The 24,529-nt window shown below is 46.5% G+C and overlaps 2 protein-coding genes across 2 annotated transcripts; one reads left to right on the top strand and one right to left on the bottom strand.

Moving 5' to 3' along the window:
• Positions 1–3,155: 3,155 nt before the first annotated feature.
• LOC135817557 (NADH dehydrogenase [ubiquinone] 1 alpha subcomplex subunit 12-like) lies at positions 3,156–5,691 on the bottom strand. The gene is made up of 4 exons (XM_065330772.1): positions 5,484–5,691; positions 5,303–5,397; positions 4,363–4,429; positions 3,156–4,045 (listed from the first exon to the last, which is right to left on the bottom strand). Exons 1-4 carry the CDS (start codon positions 5,591–5,593, stop codon positions 3,862–3,864), a joined length of 456 nt encoding a protein of 151 aa, XP_065186844.1. The 5' UTR covers positions 5,594–5,691; the 3' UTR covers positions 3,156–3,861.
• A 6,115-nt stretch (positions 5,692–11,806) lies between these two features.
• On the top strand, positions 11,807–23,075 carry LOC135817546 (tetratricopeptide repeat protein 29-like). Its single transcript, XM_065330763.1, has 9 exons — positions 11,807–12,420; positions 15,295–15,518; positions 15,952–16,137; positions 16,544–16,692; positions 18,863–18,929; positions 19,345–19,427; positions 19,930–20,021; positions 21,648–21,771; positions 22,013–23,075. Exons 1-9 carry the CDS (start codon positions 12,149–12,151, stop codon positions 22,409–22,411), a joined length of 1,596 nt encoding a protein of 531 aa, XP_065186835.1. The 5' UTR covers positions 11,807–12,148; the 3' UTR covers positions 22,412–23,075.
• Positions 23,076–24,529: the final 1,454 nt, after the last annotated feature.

Below are 24,529 nucleotides of genomic sequence, written 5' to 3'. Positions count from 1 at the left end.
CTTGTCCCTTTAGCCTTTCGCCTCAATAATGTCATTGATTCGCAAAATGCGTGCAAATGTAAAAATGAATACGTACAGTGACAGTGCAGTCCAGTGCATGCAGTCACGATCACACATGACAGCATGCACGTCGGTGCGACTCGTATTGGTGGTACATGGTGGACGCGTCGACGGCGCGCAGCACGTAGACTACACAGCATGCCCAACTCGACTCATAATCATGTCATGTCATAATCATGCGACCACAACTAACTCAGACAGACACGTAGACATCTACAGTGCGTTTTTTTATAATAGACTCTGAAAACCTTGAGAACGTACTCAAGGACACTTTTGAGAAAATGTCATGCGAGTTGCGTCACGAAAATCTGCGCGCGAAATTCGAAAAACCAGGTGTGACTCGTGGCATTTCGCCATCTTGTTCAGATCAGAGTGTCCTTCGAGCTCCTTGCCTCGTGGCCGGAGGAATCATTTTGTTGCTGACTGCTCTGTAGCTGTGGCCCTATTTTGCTTTTTCTCGAGTGTCTTTTCGTTCGTGGCAACTTGTTCTCTCGACATGCCACATAATTATAACAAAACGCGAACGGGCCATGGTACATGGTGGTGTCTGTTTTACAATTTGTTGCGAAGACGAGGAGAACAATGGCTGGGCATCGAATTGGTCCCAAGTATTCCATTCGTCATGCTGCTGTTGCGTGTGGCGTCAGCATTTCCACCATGAACAGATGTACCAGGGATGCTGACGGCGAAAATCAGCGTGCTGCGTTGGCCTTGTCTGTCTCCAGTGATGAAGGCAACGAGAGTGACAATCCCCGATGTGAGACTCGTGCCATGAAACCACTCAACCCTGACGGATTTGCTTTGGACTATAAGAAATAATTTACGGATTCTATGCTGCGAAGGAGGACCCAACACTGGACAAAGTTCCTGCTCGCTGCAGAGAAACCATCGACGATTTTCCAGACATGAGCAAAACTAGCTCTTGGAAATGTTGCGTTCCATGGGATTCCAGTGTGGCAAGACCAGAGGTATCACACAAATAATGATGGAACAGCACAGGATTGTGTCATGGCGGCATCGCTACCTGTGAGACATACCTGGATGAGACGTGGGTCAATGCGCGTCACACAGGTACTAGGAGGTGGTACGACAATGGTGACAGGAGTGTATAGGCAAGCAACCAAATGAAGCACCATCAGGTAAAGGCAAGCGCGTTATTGTTCTGCATACTGGTGGACGGGACAGATTCGTGAAAAACTGCGCCGATGTGTTCGTGACTGGAGGCCGGCGCCAACGATGATATACGTCGTCGGCTGTCCGAGCACATCTGTTCACTGTGTAATACTGTCGTCACTAGTGCAACACAAAACACGGAATTATTGGGGCCGTTTCGTTCCTCGCTGGTCTTCTACTATTCGCAGATGTTGAACCAGACACAACTGTGACCTATTTGCATTGTGTGTTTGTGTGTTTGTGTGTTTGTAAAACTGCTCATGCTTCCTTTTTGTTAGTCTCTTTATGGGAGCTGTGTGAATTGCCTTTGTGATTTGTTGTGGTGTTTGAATTTTCACTGCATTCTTTCAGGGATCGAGGGAAGTTTCCTACATGATGCATGCTGGAATGTTTTGATTTATTGAGCTAACTGCAATACAGGATTTGAATTATTCAGTACAGTTTGCCACAATAAGTCGTGAAAAGCCACGACTCACTGATTTCCTACAAAGGTTAGGAGAACTGCAGACAGCAGTGCACAACTGCACAGCCATGTGCATGTACATGTACATGTACATGCATGCGCTGTACTACAGTATACCGAAAAAGAAAAGAAAAAAAAGAATCAAGGTGAACTGTACTGGATTCGAACTCATGCCGGGCACCATGCAAGTGATGAGCTTTCCTGGCTAAAACTTCCGTTTAAAAAATCAAAATCCACTGAAAACCATTTAAAACCGGATTTCCAGCCGAAACCCGCCCGAATATCTAACTTTGACAATTATTATTATTCCGACTCCCAAACTTAATTTTCTTCGATCCAAGACCCACACAAACGCAGCTGTGAAGAAAAAATTTCAAATTTGGAATGAGAACAAACTAAAAAATCAAAATCGACAATGGTCTGTTATAAAAAAACGCACTGTACGTCGTTTCTACGAGTAGACTGTAGAGGTCTACGAGTCCGTAGAATCTGTTGTGTGAGTAGTGAGTAGACCCGGGTGCTCGAATGTCGGAATGAGACACAGGGTACCAAAACAGAAACACCCTGAAATTGTACCTAAACTTGTTCCGATTTCGTTTAGTTTTCACAAATACCATCAACATACGGCCTGCTAACGGTATGCCAAATTATTATTTCAGCGCTGCCCGGTAAACGGTTTTTGAAATACTCGCGACCCACTTTTTGATGGGTCCTTGATTCGAGGATGTGGGTCTCCTGTACGGTGCTGCCAAAGACCTGCTGAATCTGCGGCTCCACTGACCATCTTGCTCTCAACAACGAAGTAGTAAGTTACTACTACCTGCCCTCAACTGCCACACCAAGCGTAGACGATGGTAGACCCGTGTGCTTGAATCGGAGACGATCTGACGAGTTTGCTGTTTCTGATTCGAGCACCCAATTTTCAAATAAAAAATCCGAAGGAAATACGACCATTTTACTGCGTACTGTAGCTTGTGTTGTAGCGCGCCGAGGTTCTGAATTCCTGCTGGGTGGGTCAAGCCAGACTCCCTTCCCTGTTCCATCGCCTCTCCAAAAGTATATTCTGACATTGTTGAGATTTACAGATGAGAAATTGCACACCTGTCAAATCGTTTCTGATTCGAGCACCCGGGTCTACGAGTGTGTCATCAGATCAGGAGCATGAGGAGGAGTTGGAGGACATCGAGCACGCGCGCGTATGTGTGTGTACCGTGCGTGTACGTACATTAATGATTGATGCACTCACACAGAGTCACACACATGGAGTCGTCAAATACGACTCCCTGGTCACACACATAATTATGCACAGGCATAGCAGACAATCATGTATTATTTATGTAGATCTACATCATACATGTATATCCAAGAATTATGCACCCAGCTCAGGAGCTTATAGACTAGTAGTATAGTCTTGGCACAAGTACATCGTTGTTGGTTGACACTGTTCGGAAACAGTGACTATACTACAACCATCCAAGGTTTATCTAATACAATACCATGTACAATGTACTACAGTAGCAAATAAGCCAGCTTGAAGGAAAGCCATTGAACGAAACTGGGGTAAGCATCGATTGAAACAGTCCTACAAAGTACAATAAAACATGGAAATGCAATTGGAAGCACAGTTTCTGACAGCTACATGAAAATGATGAAATGCGGTATTTAAAAGGGCTGTCGGCATTTAAAAGGGCCCAGCCAAATTCAAGGTACACGCAACACGCATGTGACTACTAGCATACATAATCTGCTAAATATATATAAATTAAACAGTAAATTAAGCAGCTGCATGAGGAGTATGGGAGGGCTAAAATGGCAGTAAAACATGGGAGTAAAAAAAGAATATTGAATTGGGAAATTAGTGAGGCATGCAAGAGGAGTAAAGTAAGAGATATGAATAAGTTGTAGAAAGACATGACATGCTAACAAGAGATGTGATTGTCACAATATCCAGACCAGAGACGAGAAGAAAAAAGCGTGTGGCTAGAACACACCGGCATTACAGGTACATCGTGAACACGGATACTGAACATACACTGTCCATCCATAGGAGTGTGCTCCTGAACTCGAACAGCTACTGGTGATCGAAGGCATGCGGCACCTGCCAGAACTCGACCGTCGGCCTGGCCGTGCGGGTGTTATCGTGAACGTACGCGTGACGCAAACAGCTAGCGGCGATAGGAGGCACGCGGCGGCTGCCAGGACTCGACCTTCGGCCTTGTAGTCGTGTACGGTACATACTGCCACGGACTTCCGGTCATGTTCTCCTCGGAATGGCGTTCCAGAGGTAGCTGGCGGGGAAGCATTCGTTCTGTTGGTGGCACATCAGTCATGCAATGCACCCAGCCATGCCTGAACAAGAACAAAAAAAGAGATGGACGGCGGGAACGTTAAAGTCACTGAAAGGAAGATATGCATGTAGGGGATTGCAGTTCCGAACAAACTTGAGCGAGGACACAGGGTTAATATGAAATTGGTCAGTGTATCAAGCACAGCAAAACCTTTCATGACCAGTCCGATAAGATAACCAACTTTCCCAGAGGACAACTACAGCCTGTACCAAGGATAACCTGGACAAGGAGACCACCTGTACACAGCGACCGCGTATTGAAGGCCCCTTGAGCGGCACTACACATGCAATGCATGCATTTCAGCAAGCATAGTCTCACCATTCTGATGTAATCATCGATGGATCTGAACCGAGTTCACGACCGTAATCCACCCACCGGTGTTTGCCTGTCCAGTTAGACAAAAGTCACAAAACATAACAAGTACAATAAGCTATTAAACACCCATGAATACCCGCTTGAAAAAACAGAACAAAAACAGTGTTACTAAATGAAGCAACACGAGTGCCTCAGAGCCAAGGCCACGTTCCCTCCATGCTGTACAGCAGAGAAGTACTTGTGTGCGCACCATGGCTCAGTTTCATCATCGGCACATGCTACGGCCCAAACAAGAGGAACCGAAGCAAGAAGAAAGACTTATGTACTACTTCTCCCGCCCACCAACTCGTACTTCCTATCGGACAACATTGTACACCAACACCACCTGCGGTGATGCCAGAGAAAAAAAGAAAAAAAAGCCTGCTGAACAAGAACTACAAGAGCTCACTGTGCTGCTTGGGCTGATGCTGCTGCTGTTGTTGCTGCTGTTGCTGCTGCTGCTGCTGGGACTGGAGTCACACCAGAACTAGCTACAATTTCCTCTCATTGCCCTATGCCTCCGCGACTTCATCTGAAACAATCTTAACACGGACAACTCCGCTCCTGGTACAATTACAATGTCACGGCAATTTCATCTCAGACAGCCATGCATGCACAAATGTACGCTCCCGCGACAATGTGCTGCATGGGATATCATCATCGTTGAAAGCCACTAAACTTACGGAGTGTCCCTCCGCCCACTGCTTCGACAATGTTTCAATGGGGAAAACAGGAACTAAGATGAGCAGCAGCAGCAACACCTAAAATACACGTGTTACATACTTGAACAACAACATTCGGCTACCTATCTATACTGGCATAAACTACCTATTGTAGTTTTGGCTACCAATAGAAAATGTGTGGGTACGAGAAGTGGCATTCAAATTATAGCAACAGACCTTACCGAAGACGTAATTATTGTTCTCGTAATATCTATTGCCGAGCTTATCCTGACCAACAAGCCTTCCAATCTTCCAGTGAGAGTCAGGCAGACCAAACCTGAAGTACAACCCAGCACAACCAAGCAAAGCAAAACGCGTTCAAAGATAAAGGAAGAAATTGTTGAGAAGCACATTTCATTTTACCTGGAGAACACGCGAATCATCCCTCTGAAGCCATTCGTGAAGCGCCATCTTTCTCGAAACCACTTTTGCCACTGCCAAACAGTGAGTGTCTTGGAGTATCTATTCGACATGACTTCGGCCAGCAACCCTTTCGCGCTCTGACGAAGACAGGTCCTGCTCCCAAACTGAAAAGTCTCCCTTTTTATATTTTGCTTTGGCCAACAACGTCATACATACATGTCTACAGCTAGCCTACAGCAGTACAGAGTAGATCTACGAGTCATGACATGAGCCTGAGGCGGACAGTAGGAGTGAGGCACTCTGTCAGTGCATGCAAGTGCGATGTGCACTTCTCACTTTTCGACCTACAAGTACAAGTACAATTATAGCAATAAAAACTGCTTTATGGCAGTTTTCTAAAAAAGGTTATTGTGTTCTAGTCCATGGACCTCGTCTAAAAAGTAAGAGATTAACGAAATGTGATAGCCGAAAATTAAAATTTCACACAAAACCTCACAATAATCACGACACTTGAAGATCTAATAGTACGGCTTTCAACACTTGTACTTATACAAGTACATGTACTGCGCCAACATGCTTGCATATGAAAGAGGACCACGAGGGGAAAAGGTCGTCTCGCATCCTGTGTGTGATTATTGTGAGGTTTTGTGTGAAATTTTAATTTTCGGCTATCACATTTCGTTAATTTCTTACTTTTTAGACGAGGTCCATGGACTAGAACACAATAACCTTTTTTAGAAAACTGCCATAAAGCAGTTTTTATTGCTATAATTTCTTTTGTTTTTTTGGCTAAAGGATATATTGTGTAACCAATGGAATGCCCTGATGGCCTACATGTACATGTAGCGCCTCTGCATGTTATTATTATTATTTTATTTATTTTACTAGGGTGTTTCCCACAGACCTATGTTCTTCTTACGGGAGCCCCTATGTGTATCATATCAAATTCAATACCGTATTATACGCATTGATGTGCAAGCCTTTTCTTGCAGAAAATGGAACTAGTCTTGCATACATGTATTCATGTTCTTCTGCAGGGGAATCATAATTATGGGTCGTGGCGGTGATACTTTTTTTACACGCAAGTCATTCTGTGGATGTTGCAGAATTTCATGACTGTCATAAAATTGTCTTGTCTTTCAGAAAATTCAGATATCCACACCCTAAATCACATTTACTTGAGAATTGTAACCAGGTGTGTGCCGCAGATGTTTTTGTTGATTCTGTGTTTATAATTGTAGTCATGGGTTGTCGTGATAAGGTCATCCGGCATCATATTGTAGTGAAATCGTAATCCTGTTGATGTCGATAAACCTTTTGGAAGCAGTTCAGTGACTTCAAAGTGTCCACGATTGTCTAAAACAACACAGCAAAGTACGAACAATAAACATGCATTAAAATGTAAACAAATACATCGCTGAGTCCGACACCTCGTTCCAACAACTACACTGATCCTGAGGATATAAGGGGCAAGGATATATGGTTTTAGGTACTGAGAGATAAACAAGGCACTCCATAATAGTAAAATGTTACACGACTTCGGGGGAGTATGAATGATATCCAGTCAAACCTCTTTAGGACGAACATCAAGGGACCGATGGCATTTGCTCTGTGAGTTTGTGTTAACCCTATTTTATAACGAGTGAATACAATTATTTCTCCAATAGAGACACGAATAGATTTCTTCTACAGCGAAAGATTCTAAGCCAGACCAAACCATTGACTCGTCTTTTATGAAACAAATGAGTCACTGAACCTTTCTTTAGCAACATGACGGCAACTGAAACAACAACAGAGAAAATACGATACATGTATAGCACATTCTTGCAGGCACTACAAACAGATTGCAGATCGTAATTCTTGCTCTACCGGCACGCAACTTTATTTGGGGCAGTGCAATCTCGGCGGTACTCACAAATCAAACAGCCCAGACTCGAGTAAACAAATCCAATCGTACGAGATTTTCACGAGACGAGACTGCACCCATTGGCTTGTTTCGTATGAAGCAAACACGTCACTGAATGCATGAACCTCTCCATAATGGAGATTTTCCCTGATATGCGAATTTATTTTGCATACTAGTACTCGGCCAATGCGTCTTTGAACCTTTCCCTCCAGATTGGGAACTGCCAACGATGCTATGCCACTGCAAAATTCAGATTCTACCATATGATGGGAGCACGGAATGCCGGAAGCAATCATGACCAGTGCCTTACAGTAATGTACAATGAACATGAGTATTTCGACAACACATCTATTTAAAGCCTCAGCAGCCACATAAGCCTTACCGTCGAGAAGGTGAACTCGCGTTCTTCGCACACTGTTGGCAAGGGCAAAGAGAAACGAATGGATCTAAATCCGAATAAAATCAGCACGCGTTTCCGTAAATGAAAGGGTGAGCATAAGCAAATGAATCGAAGGAAGCTGGTCAACTCAGAGATCACCTGTCATTGAGTATTCCGTAAAAGGAGGCCTCGACAGCAGAAAAGCTAAATTTAGAAAAGAGATCCTGTCAGCTTTTCCATTATTAATTTTATTGTATTCCACCTAAAATCAGCACACTTTTCGTAAATGAAAGAGTCAACACAAGCAAATGAATCAAAGGGAACTGGTCAACTCACCTGTCATTGAGTAATATTCCGTGAAAAGAGGTCTCAGCAGAGCCGAAGCGAAATAAGCCAGGACACGAAATATCCGAAACAGCTCATGCAAGAAGCAGTTCCAAAGAAGGAAGTTCCTCGCGCATGCACATCCGAAAACGGACTGCACTGCATGCATGCATGCAACACAATGTCTGCCGTGCACGTGCACAGCACGCGGCTACCACCCGGTACCCGTTAGTAGATCTAATACCGAGCACCTTACGTAGAAACTTACGTAGCCTAAGTGAAGTACCGAGCACCTTACGTAGAAACTTACGTAGCATAGCGGTGTCGTTTTTTCTGCCATGTGAACACAATAATAGAAAAGCTGACAGGATCGCTTTTCTAAATGCTACATGTACGAGTATATGCACTACAGTGCATTTCAAAACTATGGACGCGTAGGGTTTTTGAAATATTTCAAATTTGGATGGAACTTTTTGAGAATAGTTTTCGGAATATTGCTCAGGATCGCTCCACAATTACCCTATTATAGTTTCTAAAGGATTGGATAACAGACGCCCAATTTGGAAAAATTTATGCGCAAAGTGATCACAGATTTTATGTGGTATAGATGCTGGCATAACGGTTTTTGCCTAGGTACACGTCTATAGTTTTGAAATGGACTGTAGTACGAGTCGCGTCCCAGTCATGAGGGCTAGGGAGTCGTAAAATAATTATTATTTCTTACATGACACGTGATCGTTGCCGGGGCCATGGCCAATAGGCGATCTTCCCGCCGAGGGCATAATCAGGCCATCAGGACCGTTTGACGTCATTTCGGGAATGTTCGGACCGTTTGACGTCATTTCGGGAATAATTTTTCGACCTTGCGACCTTTCGACCTTTGACCTTCCCTAATATGTTGCTTCGCGATGTAAGAAATCAAATCAAGCACGCTCTGTCTAGCTGCATGTCTGTCATGATGGCTGAATCTTGCCCTTGCCTGCAGGCTCGGGCAAGATTCAGCCATCATGACTAGACCTCCTGAGCGTGCTTGATTACCTACAAGTACAACTACAATACACAACACACACAGTACAAGGCTACATCTTCCAGTGATTTATAGGTATTTTACGACTCCCTGGACCTGGTCCCAGTGATCGATCGTTCGTGTACTACCGGTACAATGTAGTCATAATAGCTCATAGTGACTCATAGCCCAAATTTGCTAGCAATTCTTTGAGCAAAATAAGGACTTAAGGACTTCCTCAACACAATCAGTCACCAAGGTTGAAAACAAGCACAAAAGTTAGTTGTAGAAAACAGACTCATGGCTACATTTCAGTGGAAAGTTAAGCACTGAGCTGCAGGAGCTCAATCAAGCATATCGTCGTCATCAGCGACAAATTATCGTTGGATTTTCCCTAAAACTCATTTCATCTCGAGCAAAACCAAAGCAAAATACCGACGGAGAAAGGAAATGCAAGTTAATTTAGTAGGCCGAGCAAATTTAAACGAGCACACTGTGCAATGATAAAACGTCCTGATCGCTCGGACCTGCTGCAACAATTCCGAACTCTACGAAGACAATGTAAACTTTTAACTAGGAAGAAACGGTCTACATACTTCCAGCAACAACTAATCAATCATCGAAACCACCCAAGAGAGCAATGGAGTGTCATGAACAATCTACTGGGTAGAATTAAAATCAACCAGGAACCTGCTGCCGAAGTAGCCGACATCACAAAGACATTTACAGACGTTGTCAACGATACATCACTTTCTGGCAGTACACTACGCACTCCTAATGGCCCTGTATCGGAATACTCCCTGACACAGTTCACACCAGTCACTGTTCCACAAGTCCAACTCCATATCCAGAGAATGAACAGTCGTAAAGCCACAGGACCTGATAACATCCCCGCCCAGGCCTACAAGCTCATCAAAGATGAGATCGCCCCATCTTTAGCCAAACTATTTACCAAGTCTCTTACGTCTGGCGATTTTCCATCGACATACAAACTAGCAAATGTGCGGCCTATCTACAAGCGTGGAGATAAGTCAGTCCCATCCAACTATAGACCAATATCACTCCTGTCCCACATGTCTAAGCTACTGGAACATATTATACACGACCAACTAATGTACTATATCTATAATGCACCGCCACCACTGTTACCCCTACCTGCTGAGCAATTTGCCTACCGCAGAGGCCACTCCTGCGAAGACTTGCTCACTCCCGTGATCAACGACTGGATGCTCTCCTTGGACAATGGTGATTATGTCGTAGCTGCCTTTCTAGACATGTCTAAGGCATTCGACACAGTTAGTCATGAAGTTCTACTGAGTGAACTTCTGGAGATCGGTGTCGGTGGTACTGCCTTGCAGTGGTTCTGTAGCTACCTTACCCACAGGAAGCAACGTGTGGTCACCAAGACACAGCAAGGCCTGACATATAGCAGCAGGGGTTCCGCAAGGCTCCGTCTTGGGGCCCTCTCTCTTCAATCTGTCAGTCAGAAAGCTCCCATCTGTACCCCAGCACTGCAAGGCTCGACAGTACGCGGACGACGTCTCCCTGTACAAAGCTGGCAAGAACGTCAAACAATTGTGCAAGGAGTTGACAGAAGACATTGTGAAAGTGAAAGAGTTCTTGGCGGCCAGAGCTGAGAGGCTTACTGCTGAATCCTTCCAAGACGCAGTTTGTCGTGTTCAGGTCAAAGTGCAAGCCCCTTGACCCTAGCGTCGCTCTATAGCTGGGTGAGGTCACACCCTAGTGCACACATTCGATACCTTGGTACTCGACGAACATCTCTCCTTCGGAGAGCACGTTTAGTTAGGCAACTAGAGCGGAAAGTTGGAAGTAATATTAGTTAGCCATGTTCAGAAAGGTCCGAGATCACATGACGGTAACTGCAAAGCGTGCATTTTACATTTGTTCCATTCAGACAGTACTCGAGTATGGGAGCAACTCATTTGCTCACTGCTTGTCAGTAACTCTGCATGACCGTCTAGTCCGTCTTAGTAATAGAGCTCTACGCATTGTGTTCAGTATGCCTCGTTTTTCTGACGTATCCCTTATTAATGCACGCCATCACATTCTCCCTTTGTCTGTGCGCTATCAGTTCAAACTCTATAATTATCTTAGTGTTTCGTGTCCTGAATCAGTTAACTACTACTCTCCTTACTGATTGCTTTTGCCTTCGTTCTACTTCTCCTCGTACCAATTACTGCACTCGCTCCCAGGTATCTTCGTCTGTGACTCTACCCAAAGCTAAAACTCGTTTCGGTCTCTTTTCAGTTTCTTTCATCGGTTCCGACCGTTGGAATGCACTCCCCGCTGCAGTCCGCTTATGCTCTTCCCTGCATCTATTCCGTAATTCAGTACTTTCATTTCTAGGGTACCCTGTAAGAAGGCCTAAGGCTTAGGCCTGTGGGGATTGCCCTATCAAAAATTTGATAATAATAATAATAAATAATTTGGGCTATGACTATCGTGTACTGATATCATGATTCATGATGCAGCTCGCAGTCACCAGTGGTCACTGAAACGAGAGTCGTAATGTTACAACGGTTGAACACACTCTTTGTTGTCATGACAGCAGTCCTGTGGTGATGTCGCTACACCAACAAGCAGGTCGATCAAGTCGACTCTGCATCTGCCTCTGTCCAGGCGTGTGCGAAAAGACCCCTACAACTTTACAAGTACAAAAATAATAATAATGCAGTCAGTCATACATGCATGCACCATGTACCAGCGTCTGTCGGACATCGCCTCCTTTGCGTTCTTCTGATCAATTTTCTTCATCCTCAAGTAACTAGTTTACTAATAGTAGTATGGTAGCTCTACGACTCCAAGTAATAGAGAGAAGAAAGTTTTGAGTCGGATGCAGCAGGCAATACTCATACCGCAATGCTAAGAGAGTGACTACAGCAGTAGATCAACCGGTTTTACAACACAGTAGTTATTTGATAGCAATGATCATGACTGCGAAAGTTGCTCAAATCGAACTATGCTGACTTCAACAACCTGACCTGCTTGGTTGAGAGTTGAGGGGCTGCCATTGAAATTCGCGTGCCACCATGTCGGCGACGGCCCTTCCACCACTGGCCCGAAAGCAGCCTGACAGGCGCGCACAGGCCCGCAGCGTCGGTAGCAGCGCAAGCAGCAGCTCCGTCAGGCTTCCGCCGATTGGACATGCCCACGGCAGTCGACAAGTGCGCTCCGACCGGCTGGGCTCAGGTGGTGGCGGTATCTCCGTTGGCAATGTTCAGATCACTCTGCAGGAGCTGACCAAGCCGGCAGACTCGTTTGACAGCATACAGCGAGACTTGGTCGACCTCGACTTGTCCAGGTACATGTATGCCCGCTCTTGCCATGGCTGTTATCTGGTTATCGCTTGCGTCTTGAGCGCAACCCCACCGGATCACAGTCAGTGCAGGTTACTGAGTTTGTATTCCCGCGTTGACTTCCAGTCGTCCAGTGGGCTGAAAGCATTGCCACTGGCAGCCTCCTGTAGACGTCCCAGAGGCCGGGACTCATTGAATAGCAAAACTGCAAGCATACACACACATGCACACACCATGGCGACGCACACACACACACACACCATGGCGACGCACACACCATGGCGACGCACACACACACCGCACACACACCACACACACACACACACACACACACACACACACACACACACACAGAAAATTATCTGACCACTGGTCCGGAGTCAGTTAGATAAAGGGAGAGAGAGGCCCCCCCCCCCCCCCTCCTCTACAGCTCTACCCAGCTACTAGCGTAACTCGTTTGAACTTTCACTGTCCTGGGCATACAAGCACAAAAGTGACCAGGGCGACACACACGGCTGAAGGCTACTTACATGTACATAGCAATTATTACTACATGTACATGTAGCGCTATGTCCATGAAAACGGGGTGGCAAGTTATGCACGCACTTCTGTCCCTACCGTGCACAATGTACACTTGCGCTCAATGAAATCCGACCCCAAGTGCAAAGCTGACGCCGTGGACCAGTTCCAGTTCTGAGCCCAGATTACATCACTACACAGTCATGTACATGTACTTGTACCTCAGACCTCAGACCTGCCCATCGCGCGAGCAATGATAGCGAACAGCTATGTTAGACATAGCAACTTGTGCTGGGATTGCACCATTCAACAGCTTGCAAGGCTTGTACTTGTACACGGGTACGTCCAGCCACATTCGTGCCACTTCCAGGGCGTCAAGGGCCATGCAAGTCGAGGGCGCCGAATGTGCACTTTTGGTCGGATTTCACCAAGCGCAACTGTAGTTCACACCCACCAGCAGCAACACCACACACACTGTCCAGTGGTGTTAAACTTCATGCATGGTGAGATCTAGGGATATGACACATCCCGGTTCCGATGCTCATCCTTAAAACGTACGCTGCCAGCTGTGGGCTGTGTCAATCACGGGTGCTAAATCTTAAAGCGGTCGTTTTATCCGTCCTTGCAGCAATCAGGACGAGATACAATTTGTATAAGCATCTTGTCTCTCGTCCTGATTGCTGCAAGGTTTATTCTGATTCTTCTTTTTCTGTTTTGTGCCGTGCTCGTCATGGTTATAAGTAGGGGTCAAACGGGTGTACCTTTAACTAACGACCGGGTAATTTTCTTAACGGGCGGGTTAACGGGTACCCTTTAGCAGCCATGTTTAATTTTTGGGCAATTTTCACATGAATCAAGATTTTAATTAATCTGTTCTCGGGTTGCATTTTGATATCACATTGTGATTTGCAAATCTATTGGTGTCTGATAGTCGCAGGAGTAGATCTACTAGGTGCGAAAATGCAACAACAATGCAGACATCCAGCGTGGAGTTGTAAATAATTGACTCCCGCCTGGAATACACGATCCCAGCAGTGTTGCTCCGTACCGACTGGTTCATCAAAATCCAAACGGGTACCCTTTTACTAACGGTACCTGAGATTAACGGTCAGATACCCGGGTACCCGGTACACCCCTTTGATCCTTAGTTATAAGTTGCAGTTGAGTGTGTTAGAAGCTGTTTGTCAACGTATTCATAAGCCTAATCTGTGTGTCCAGAAGGACAGCATTATTCGTTTGAAATTGTTTTAGTAGCAGCTTGTTCTGTCTGTTTGGCCCTGGTTGGCCATGGTGTCCGATCTTGTGTCACAGTATACTAGTAGTCCTTACAAGTTCGTTAAGTGCTTTCGCAGTTTTTCCTGTTATTACCTTAGTGCTAGGATTATCATTTTCATAGGTGTTGTTTCTTCTCACTCCATTTCTCTTCGTTAGTATCTTTCAGGATTGTTTTTCATTATTATTTATTATCAAATTTTTAATAGGGCAATCCCCACAGGCCTAAGGGGCCACCTGTAAATATAGATATTTATTTAGAAACGAAAACTAGTCGTTTAGGGGGGGGGGGGGGGGGGAGCGCCTGTTCGTTTCTCGAAAAATATCGACGCACAATTTGTATGTGTGGGCACGTCCAGAAAAGAAAAGAAAAATATCGATACTATGCGTCGTTTGTATGTGTTCGTTTCTGAGGGAGGGGGGGTTGAAGATAAACGACTAGTTTTCGTTTCTAAATAAATATCGGTATTTACGGATGGCCCTTAAGCGGCCGTTTTACAGGGTACCCTAGGAAAGCAAGTACTGATTTGCGGAATAAGTGCAATGAAGAATATAAACGGCCGTGTCCCGTGACTACAGCTTATAGATAGAATTGCATATCATGAGGTCCGTCACTGACGTAATTTATAAACTGACCACGTGTGACCTTCCCAAATGTTGCGCTCCAAGCACATGCATGGCATCACCGCAGTATTTCCTAACTTTGTGGACTATCCTGGCTCTCGAGCATGCCAGGGACAAGTCGGGGTACAGCCGTGCTGTCACCGAGAACAGGTTGCTATAGCAAACATGGCGTCAGCCCACGGTAGTCACTCGGTGTTGTGAGTCAAACTTGGGGAAAGAACGTGGCTCCTGGGCGTGCCACCGTGAGCCAGGGGGTCTTAGTTAGTACACCCCTGTGCAGCGTCTTTGCATGTCTTGTCCTGCAATAGTCTCTCTGCTGGCGTGTGGGGCCTGTGGGCCCAACACATCCTAACCTAGTGTGATTCACTGACAGATCAGCAGATTCTGTCACTCAGGTGATTGGTCCATAGACCGGCGGTCGTGCAATGCATGAATCCAATGCTGGGTTTACTCTGCTGTCCCAGGTTTGGCAAGTCCGGCTTCGAGTCCTCCTGCTTGAACCTCCTGGAGGGTGGCTACTTTCGCGCCTTCGTAGAACTATTCAATTACAATGAACAGGAGAAGGCCGATCGAGAGGCAGCTGGCAAAGACTCTGGATACTACTATGATCCACTGGTCAGTGACAGCACTGAGAAGTTGGACTGTCTGCAGACATACCTGGGTGCTGCGGAGGATGCCATGCGCCGAGGTTAGATCTTCATCTCGTACATGTCTTGAACCAGGGAGTCATAAAATAGCGGTAGTTACGACTCCCTGTTTGAACTACACCATGTAAACTGCCTGCGGAGATCTTCCGAGTGCATTCCCGCTCTCGTTATGTTCATGACTTAGCTCCAACTTGTGCCAGTTGTCCCTAGTTATCAGTTCGGCCGTAACTGCAGCACCCCCCCCCCCCCACACACACACACAAACGCAGCCGTTCAGCCTGACTTTATGGTCATCTGATGTTTCCTAGTGCGTTTCTGGTAGAGGACTTTTTTGCCCTGTTTATTGACAAGCTGCATTCCAAGTGAAATGAATACCTCTGTTGACAGCCCTCTGTTTCATAAAGTACTTTATCTACTATTGTGTTCTAACTAACTTCTAAGTTCTTCATCTCTCCATCTTTTTTGTATGTACAGACGATGGAGAAAAGGTTTATGATGCGCAATGCAAGCTTGCACAGTACTTTGAAGAGACGGGTGATATCTGGCTATCAGACCGGGTCTACCAGAGCAGCCTCGAGACTGCCAAGGGTGTGTCCACGGACGGTCGGGAGCGAGAAGGGACTGCTCATGCCAACTTCGGACTGGCACTGGAAGGCAGAGGTAGGGGTGCTCGGTGAACTTAGCAGCACGTGTGCTTTCGAAAGGTTGAACGGAACATCGTATTACAGACCATGTGTTTACTGCGTGCATCTTCTATTTGCGCATGAAAGTGACCGTGCATGCGAATCACACACGATCACAACAAATCACATGCTTCAGGGCGTGGTTATTGTTACATGCCCGCCGGAACCAGTCCAGCAGTTCGGCTCAGGTCATAACCGGACCAACCTTTTGGCCACCGAAGTGTGTTTACCCGCCACCTCATGTACCAATAATGCACTGAAACTATGGTATGACCCGACCAATCAACACTTGCTTCAGGCGGTACCGGTGTATTGGTGAGGGATACTGTGACTCCTGGATAACAGCTACGTGTCATCCCGTGTCATTGTGTGCTGTCCTGTAGGGAAGTATGCGGAAGCTGCACAGCACTTTGAACGGTATTTCAAGCTCGCAAAAGCGGCGGACCCACCCTGGTACTCGATGTCCGGAGAGAGCCTGGTGAAGGCTGCTGCGGAGAATGTGGCACGCATTTGCACAACACTGGCCGAAGAGGTTAGTGATTGATATTCAGACTAAGATTCAAAACGAGTGAAATCGTCACCATGATCTGTTTCCATCCTGCTCATACCCGTTGTAATGTTATTCTCTTACTTTATTCCAAACAACAACTAACTCGGAGCTCCGGAAAGCCCCGCAATATCATGCCAACCGAGTGTCATGGTGTGCGTGCATGAGTACAGAGTCGGTGCGTACCGACTGTCAGCACAGGTGTGGAAAGCGGCCTATGTAAATGGTAGTGCTGAAACGATTACGTTTTTTCCTTAGTGGCTTAGCTGATACCATAACGATCGGCTTATCGGCTAAACGAATATTATTGTTGTAACTACATCAGTACATGTACATGTACATTCTGTGAATTTCAAAAGAATACGAGTCCAACATCGCTAATGACGAAAAGCAGGCGCATACATGTAGATCCGATGATCCCGCCACAAGTCCGTCTGCTGTTCGGACTGACCAGACGAATACAGACAAGACAGAGGCAACTCACTAGTTGCAACCCAAGTGCTGATGGTGCCCTTCGCCTGTGACTTCGCTGACTCCGACGATGAAGTCAGAGAAGCCGGCCAGGAGTGCAGATCGGCGGATTTCGACGGATGAGCTGACTTGAGGCGCACCAACAAGTAACTAGTTGCTTTTCCTGTCTATGCTCAAAATAGGCCAAGACGGCCTAGCTCGTCGTCGAGCAAACTGGTTCGGGAACCGTGGACAGAACGGAAAACATGAAACTGAAGACCACTTTACTGTCTTTATCTTAAGACTACTCGCATGTGGAGTGAACTCCAGCCCCTGCAGCTAGTGTAGACACATACTGAGCCTGCCCGTCCTGCATGCTGTATGTAAGAAAAGTAGTCAGCTCAAAAGACGGCGACGGTGACCGCGTCGATGTTTCTCAGATCGCTCTTGTACTTTACACGTACATCGATGTTGCAAGTGTACAGTCATGTACATATTCGTGTCGTACTCGCAACACTTTCGATGCATGCACGCTTTGTGCGACCCCCAAAAGGGGGGAATCCCGTACCGAGCGTAAGTACCATTCTACTCGTTTAGCCGATAAAATCGAATTAGCCCCCGTCCCTCACACAAACAAGTCAACAAAGCGGCATCTTTGGATTGAGGGGTGCTGGTTTCGAAACAACTGGTTTGAAGCTCAAAGTAGAGCTGCTGTTAGCTCAAAGTAGAGCTGCGGTTAGCTCAAGGTAGAGCTGCGGTTAGCTCAAGGTAGAGCTGCTGTTAGCTCAAAGTAGAGCTGCTGTTAGCTCAAAGTAGAGCTGCGGTTAGCTCAAGGTAGAGCTGCTGTTAGCTCAAAGTAGAGCTGCTGTTAGCTCAAAGTAGAGCTGCGGTTAGCTCAAAGTAGAGCTGCGGTTAGCTCAAAGTAGAGCTGCGGTTAGCTCAAAGTAGAGCTGCTGTTAGCTCAAAGTAGAGCTGCTGTTAGCTCAAAGTAGAGCTGCTGTAAGCTCAACGTAGAGCTGCAATGCTAAATGGATGTAATATAGCTCAAGGCAGAGCTGCAGCAAATAGCTAGATAACACCAGTTGTGAGAGTGGACCCGATCAGTGGGTACGATAATCATAATGATGGTGTGAATAAGTTGGATAGGGAGGGATGGTGGGAAAAGCAACACTGCGGAAGCACGATCTGCTGTCTGGAGGAACACAACAGGGCAAGCAAGATTTGTTTTCTTTTCAGCAAAACGGGCTGAGTGCCATTTGTGATTACGCAGCAAAGCAAAGCGCATGACGTCAGTCTTGAAGGCAGCAAAGAGTAATGCAGTGCAGTGTGCGCGCTAGTTCGGGTTGTTGCTAACGAGTACTAGCACAGCTAGTACCCCAATAACCGTTCGACCTATTTCTTATCGAGTAAGTAACGAGTAATCGATATAATCTTTCAGCACTAGTAAATGGATAGGAGTACAAACGGCACTGTGTATATATGCGTGTGACAGTCCATATATGTATGTGTGAACACTACACCCGTGAATTGTGCAGCTAAGTTATCATGTGACTCCGATACTGATTGTAGATTGAATGGATCTTGGCTGCCTTGCAAACATGCCGGCAAGTCCAAGAATTCTTTTTATACTTGTGTTGAATCAGAATGGATGACTGCTTCTAATTCTGAACCAATGTGTTTTCTGTGTGCCCATGATTTCCTGTAGCTGTTTGATGAGGATCAGGAGCAGAGTATTGCCTACCTCAAGAAGAGCCTGGACCATGCCCGGCATAGTAAGTCAAACTCAATATATGGATCAACTGCCTTTGACCCTTTTTCAATTTAAAAACATCATGGGTGAGAATATGCGGCCATGCTGGAAGAGAAGGAGAAAGAGGCCGGAAGCCAGGTGTGTTAAGCATGGTGTCCTGTCACCTCCCCCCCCCCCCCCCCCTTGACGCCAAGCCAAACTGTGTAACTGCGTAGATATCCCGCGAAAGTCATGCATTATGGTCCGTTAGGGAGATAACCATGATGGAACGGGCAGAATGCCGGACACATTGAACACAAAGACTTTCATGCCATGCCACTTGGGATCGGGCATTGTTTCTCTACATAAGCTCTCTCTCTCTCTCTCTCTCTCTCTCTCTCTCTCTCTCTCTCATTCGCTTTCGGCCACACATCTGTTCTGCTTTCTCTGCTCTGCAGTCGGCACTCGTGCTGAAGGATTGGCACACTATCGCCTTGGCAACATGTATCAGTCCATCAGCAACTTTGAGAAGGCAGTTGATGTACGTGCATAACTGATTAAACAACACAGATACCGTAAAACCCTCTGTTCCTTTTTACATACACAATATCACCACACACACACACACACACACACACACACACACACACACACACACACACACACACACGCACACACGCACGCACACACACACACACACACACACACACACACACACACACACACACACGTCACAGGTTGTATTGCTTTCAGAGGTTGCTGATTTAGTCACAGTCGATTAGCAGGGCCGAGATCCGGCCAGTCTCAGAGATAGGCAGCTTGGTAAAGTCTCTAACAAAACACCATTTTTATGATGAATTTGACAATTTGTCTATGCATGTGAATTGAACTGAGTTCTCCAATTGTTTCGGATGACTTTTTCCATTTTCTCTGCGAAGTCAGGCCATGTCACACCATTGCACGTTGCGCGTGAGCTCACTCGCTGAGTACCGCGTGCATCCATGTAACATGTGCTTGTGTTGGCATGTTCCTGCTCCGCACAGCACCACAAGGCCTACCTGGAGAAGAGTCGGCATTGCCAAGACCAGCAGGGCCTGGCTGCGGCTTGTGAAGCGCTGGCACTAGCCAATGAAAGGTTTGTACGGTCGAGTGACTTGATACATTAAAGCAAAAATAGTTAGATAGCCTCCAGGGATCCTTAGATGTGATAATGGAGTGCAGGCGCGTGCTCGGCGATGGGCACGGGGGCACGTGCACCCCCCAAAAATTTTCAATCTGGGTAATTGCAATTGTAATGTATGCAAAAATGCTCTAAAATTCAAGAAAGGTTGCAAACAAATTGCAGAAAATTGCTGGGGGGGGGGCTCCCCCTCCCCTCGGCTCCCGTGCACCCCCCTAGTTGGGGGGCCGAGCACGCCCCTGGAGTGCATGCTTTTGCAACTCTGGTCCGGCCGGAGCCGGTCCGGTTGGTCAGGCAGTGGCGTAGCCAGGGGGGGTGCTTTGGGTGCCCAAGCACCCCCCTCAAAAATTTCAGGTGCCATTTTCGTACTGCTGTGGATCTACGCCCGCCCGCGATCGAGACTCGACGTCGACAAGACGCTGCGCTGCACGTGCGTTGTACAACTACCGGTATAGACTCGCACTTTGTGTAGCTAGACTTGGTAGAAGTGAAAGAGAAGTGGCAACGTCGTTTTGTGATCCGCAAGTCGAATGGATTCTTATGAAAATGTCGATCTTGAAGTATTTCAGTCGAGGGAAGTCGAAGAGACCAGATACCAGTAGCAGCAGTGCCAGTGCCATTTCCGAATCTGACGAATCTAATTGCGAAATTGTCGAAGTCGAAGACTCGGAAGAGCCGCAGTTGTCGCCCTTGGCTGTACCAGTAGCAGTCGTCCGAAATGACATCGGTACCTTTATGGAGGACATTGCGAAGGGTGCACCGCTCGACGACGACGTGATGTTTGCCCTGCTAAAGGACCATGTCCAACCGGATAGTTCGTTTGTTTTCCCGAAGAATGGTGGCCGGTCTTTTCAGCCCCGCTGGCTCGATGTATACAAGCCATGGCTGGTGTTTAGCCCTTCGCTTTCCGGCGGAGTCTGCGTGGATTGAACGAACTTCAACAATTGTCTGTATTATATTCTGGGTCTAACCACACTCTGTCAATCTCTTACCATCCAACTTCTGTAGCAAAGTACTGTGCGTTTCATACGATTATCTGACTTTTTATTGAATCATTGGTGGAATGGAAAATAATGAAATAGATGCAAAAATGAAGGATTTGGCACTCAATATCGAAAATTTTTCCGGGGGAGGGCCCCCGGACCCCCCCCCTTTTTTCCCGCAGGCCCACACTTCCAGTGAGCACCCCCCTCAGCCACAATCCTGGCTACGCCCCTGGGTCAGGTACCACCAAACCAACTCAGTGTTGGCCACCAACGCTTGTTTACTGTTCAGGAGGTTATGTTTACCGCCCGTGCCGGCACTATATCCGCACGCAAAGTATAAAAGGCTATGGTATGGCCGGACTAGTCAAAACCTGCTGTCGGCAGTCCTGCAACTACACTCTTCCTAGAGCAAATTCCCATTTGGATAACTGGCATATACTCTTTTCGTATTCCGATTAATTCTGTAGTACCCAGAGAATCCACTGGCTAGCGCTATGGATTATGGTTTGATAAAACTACCCAGTGCATGACAATCACTCGGTTTGAAGTATCTCGATCAGTGTTGTCCTGTGTTATAACTATGTCGTTCCGATAGCCTGGAGCGCTGGGACGAGGCCATCAACTACCACTCGCTGCTACAAGAAGCGGCGAAGAGGAGTAACGATCAGCAACTGCTGGCGAAAGCAATGTCTCAACTGGGCACTCTGAAGAATATGCTGGTGAGTCTAGCCAATGCTTGAGTGCACCATGCATGCATGGCCCCCGTTTATAGTTCTCTGGTAGTCCAAGGCAGTGTACTCGTATGGCAGTAGTCTTCGGATGTATTTGATATTTTGATATTATACTGTGATATTGATTTCCCAAGCGCGTGTCCTGACTCACATCAGACCCTACTTGGTTGCAATCCCTCATGCATTCATGTTCTCCGCTTTTCTTTCTTTGTACTCTGGTTGCTCGTAGGGTGATTTTGACGAGGCGGTTACATTGATGGACACATGCTGCACAATACAGATGGGAGAATCCAGCAGCGAGCTGTCTGATCGCGCCGTCCAGGAAACACGGGCCCGCTACAGCACCTGCAAGGGCCACCTGTCGGCGGCCAACGTAAACAAGGTCCTCCGCTCAGGTGTCTCGATGAACTTTGACTGTGAGGATCTCAACCTTCTCCTCCTGTGGAAGGACACACGCCTGTTGGAATACCCTGAGAAAGTTCTGTCCGTCAAGGATGCGCTCAAAAAGTATGGAGAGGCCAGTGGTGAGGAAGGCGACGACAAAGAAGATAATAAGAAAGATGAAAACCCCGAGGAAACGTTACAGGACGCTCGGCCTCCATCACCAGTGGATGGAACCAGTGAATAGCGTTGAAGGCGGTGAAGAGGCCAAGTCAGCCACTAATGCTGAGAAGGACCAGCAACGTACAATTACAAGGCCGTGACTGTGCTACCGGCTGGATTGGATCAGCTGGACATTGCAATGACCAATGCCTGACGGCAATAACTTGACAACAAAGTTTAATAATAGTTGGTAAAGCCCTTGTTTTGTTTCTGCTTAGGATTGAGCTGCCATCACGATTGTGCTATCTCAAGTGGATCAGCTTTCTTGTTTTTGTTTGTTTGTGACCGTGAGGTTGTTTGATTAGCAGCAGTGGCCCGAAGTATGCTATGGCCACAGCCAAGAATGGAAATGGACCGTGACTTGAGACTTGTTTTTGTACGGTGCAAACTTATCGGAATTGTTTCACAACCAAACAACAAGAAGACAGAGAAAGTGTTTCAACTCTGAGTTTCACGCACTAAGCGATAATCAGAAAACAGCTACTAGCTGCCTCTCGGTATCATCAGTGATCACTCTCTTTAGCCTGGACCTCTCTGTTTTAATTGTTTCACAACCTTCAGACAGTGTATACATGTATCTTCCTGGTCCTGGTTCTTCCACCATGCAATATGTTTGTCCTCCCGCACATGATCACATGCACCGTACGGTATCAATGCCTGGAGAACACTTTTCTGAGTTTTCCGCTCAAGGTGATGCTGTGGTATGGTGCAGTGGCGGATCCAGGGGGGGGTTCCGGGGGTTCCATGGAACCCCCTAAATTTTGCAAAGTGTGCGGCTGAGAAATATCGAAAAATATCATGTGTGCACAAAAGGACGTCCGTCCGATCACAGCCAGTGCAGTCACTGAGTCATGGAGCACAGACTGTCAGTCAGTGCACTGCATGCGCGTGCGGTAGTTCGATACTGTACGGATAGTAGTCTGTACTGGTGTTCACGTCCGTGATTTACAAACGGACACTGTAGACAACATTGGGTGGTTGTTTCCTTTTTGATCTTTCGAAACGATCTAAACTTACCTCCATTGGCGCTGTCATTCACTGCTGCTCAGGATGGGTGTGGTGTGGTCAGTATTCCTTGGACAAGTTTTTTGCAGAAGAGAAAGGATGTTCCGAGTACTGACACTCTTCAACGAACTTCGAACCGTACACGTAGAGTTCAAGCTCCTCAGAAGATGAGGGCTCCGACATCCAAGCAAAGTCAGTAATCTCTACCTGCTGCAGCATGCAGTAGTGACTAGTTGTTCCTCCGCAGGAACGGAGTGCTGCGCCAGCGATGTGTTTTAGATGACATTGGAAGGATTGTACCCAGTCGACACTGTTTCGCTGTTGTTGTTTCTGTCACTGAAGTGAAGACGATGCTCTTGTCCTGTGACTATAGAGCATTTCGCATCGTAAAAATGCCAAAAATTTCCGAACGTACAAATGGACAGGGAAAGTAACTAATTACTTACTTTCACTAGTTTGAGGGAAAGAGACAAACGGGAAACGGGGAAAGTAACTTAGTTGTCATTTCGGCATTCCTGGCTCTCAACGTACCCATGGCTTACATATTCGATCTTTACAAGAAGTTGAAAGGGTCTTCAAGCCCTCACTGAACCTATGTGCAAGTCGATTGCATACATGTATATTATGATTATGTGTCCGTACTAAATAATATACAATGTAGGGTAAGCAGCAGCATTTGGCCCTGTATACAGGTTTTCCATCGTCCACCACACCACAACTGCGCTCCGACTCAGTCTCCAGCGATGGTGGTGTGCTGTGGCAACGTGTCGAGGCCGGCTGGAGAGCGCAGTTGTGGTGTGGTCGATGATGGAAAAATATAATATTAAATAATTATTATGTCCGTAGTGTGTTTTAAAAGCATGTGATTTCCACTAACACAATCGGATTGTCGTTATTACAAGTGTCAACCGCACATCTGATTCCATAATATTCTGTCCCCGGGGAAAATTGCGGAAAAAAATCGCAAAAAACGCGGGGAAAACGCGGCATAATATGGCATAATTTGCGGTGAATTTGCGGTAAATATGCGGTAAATATGCGGTGAATAATATTGATGTGCGGCGATTTTCAGTGAGTATGTAGTGAAATCAATCAGTTACAAGTCTCTGGTGTAAGCACTCGTCATATTTGAGTAAAA

The sequence above is a fragment of the Sycon ciliatum genome, chromosome 1 (genome assembly GCF_964019385.1).
Source record: "Sycon ciliatum chromosome 1, ocSycCili1.1, whole genome shotgun sequence".
In the NCBI taxonomy this organism is placed as follows: Eukaryota; Metazoa; Porifera; class Calcarea; order Leucosolenida; family Sycettidae; genus Sycon; species Sycon ciliatum.
This window is presented reverse-complemented; position numbering and strand designations above follow the sequence as displayed.

Bases quoted from the DNA above. Each gene is read 5' to 3' on its own strand.
- LOC135817557 (XM_065330772.1), bottom strand. From the start codon at position 5,593: ATGTCGAATAGATACTCCAAGACACTCACTGTTTGGCAGTGGCAAAAG. The intron at 5,398-5,483 runs GTAAAATGAAAT...GTTGTACTTCAG, and splicing joins ATGATTCGCGTGTTCTCCAG to GTTTGGTCTGCCTGACTCTC. The intron at 4,046-4,362 runs GTGAGACTATGC...GTTCTTGTTCAG, and splicing joins TCGATGATTACATCAGAATG to GCATGGCTGGGTGCATTGCA.
- LOC135817546 (XM_065330763.1), top strand. From the start codon at position 12,149: ATGTCGGCGACGGCCCTTCCACCACTGGCCCGAAAGCAGCCTGACAGG. The intron at 12,421-15,294 runs GTACATGTATGC...CTGCTGTCCCAG, and splicing joins GTCGACCTCGACTTGTCCAG to GTTTGGCAAGTCCGGCTTCG. The intron at 16,138-16,543 runs GTAGGGGTGCTC...GCTGTCCTGTAG, and splicing joins ACTGGCACTGGAAGGCAGAG to GGAAGTATGCGGAAGCTGCA.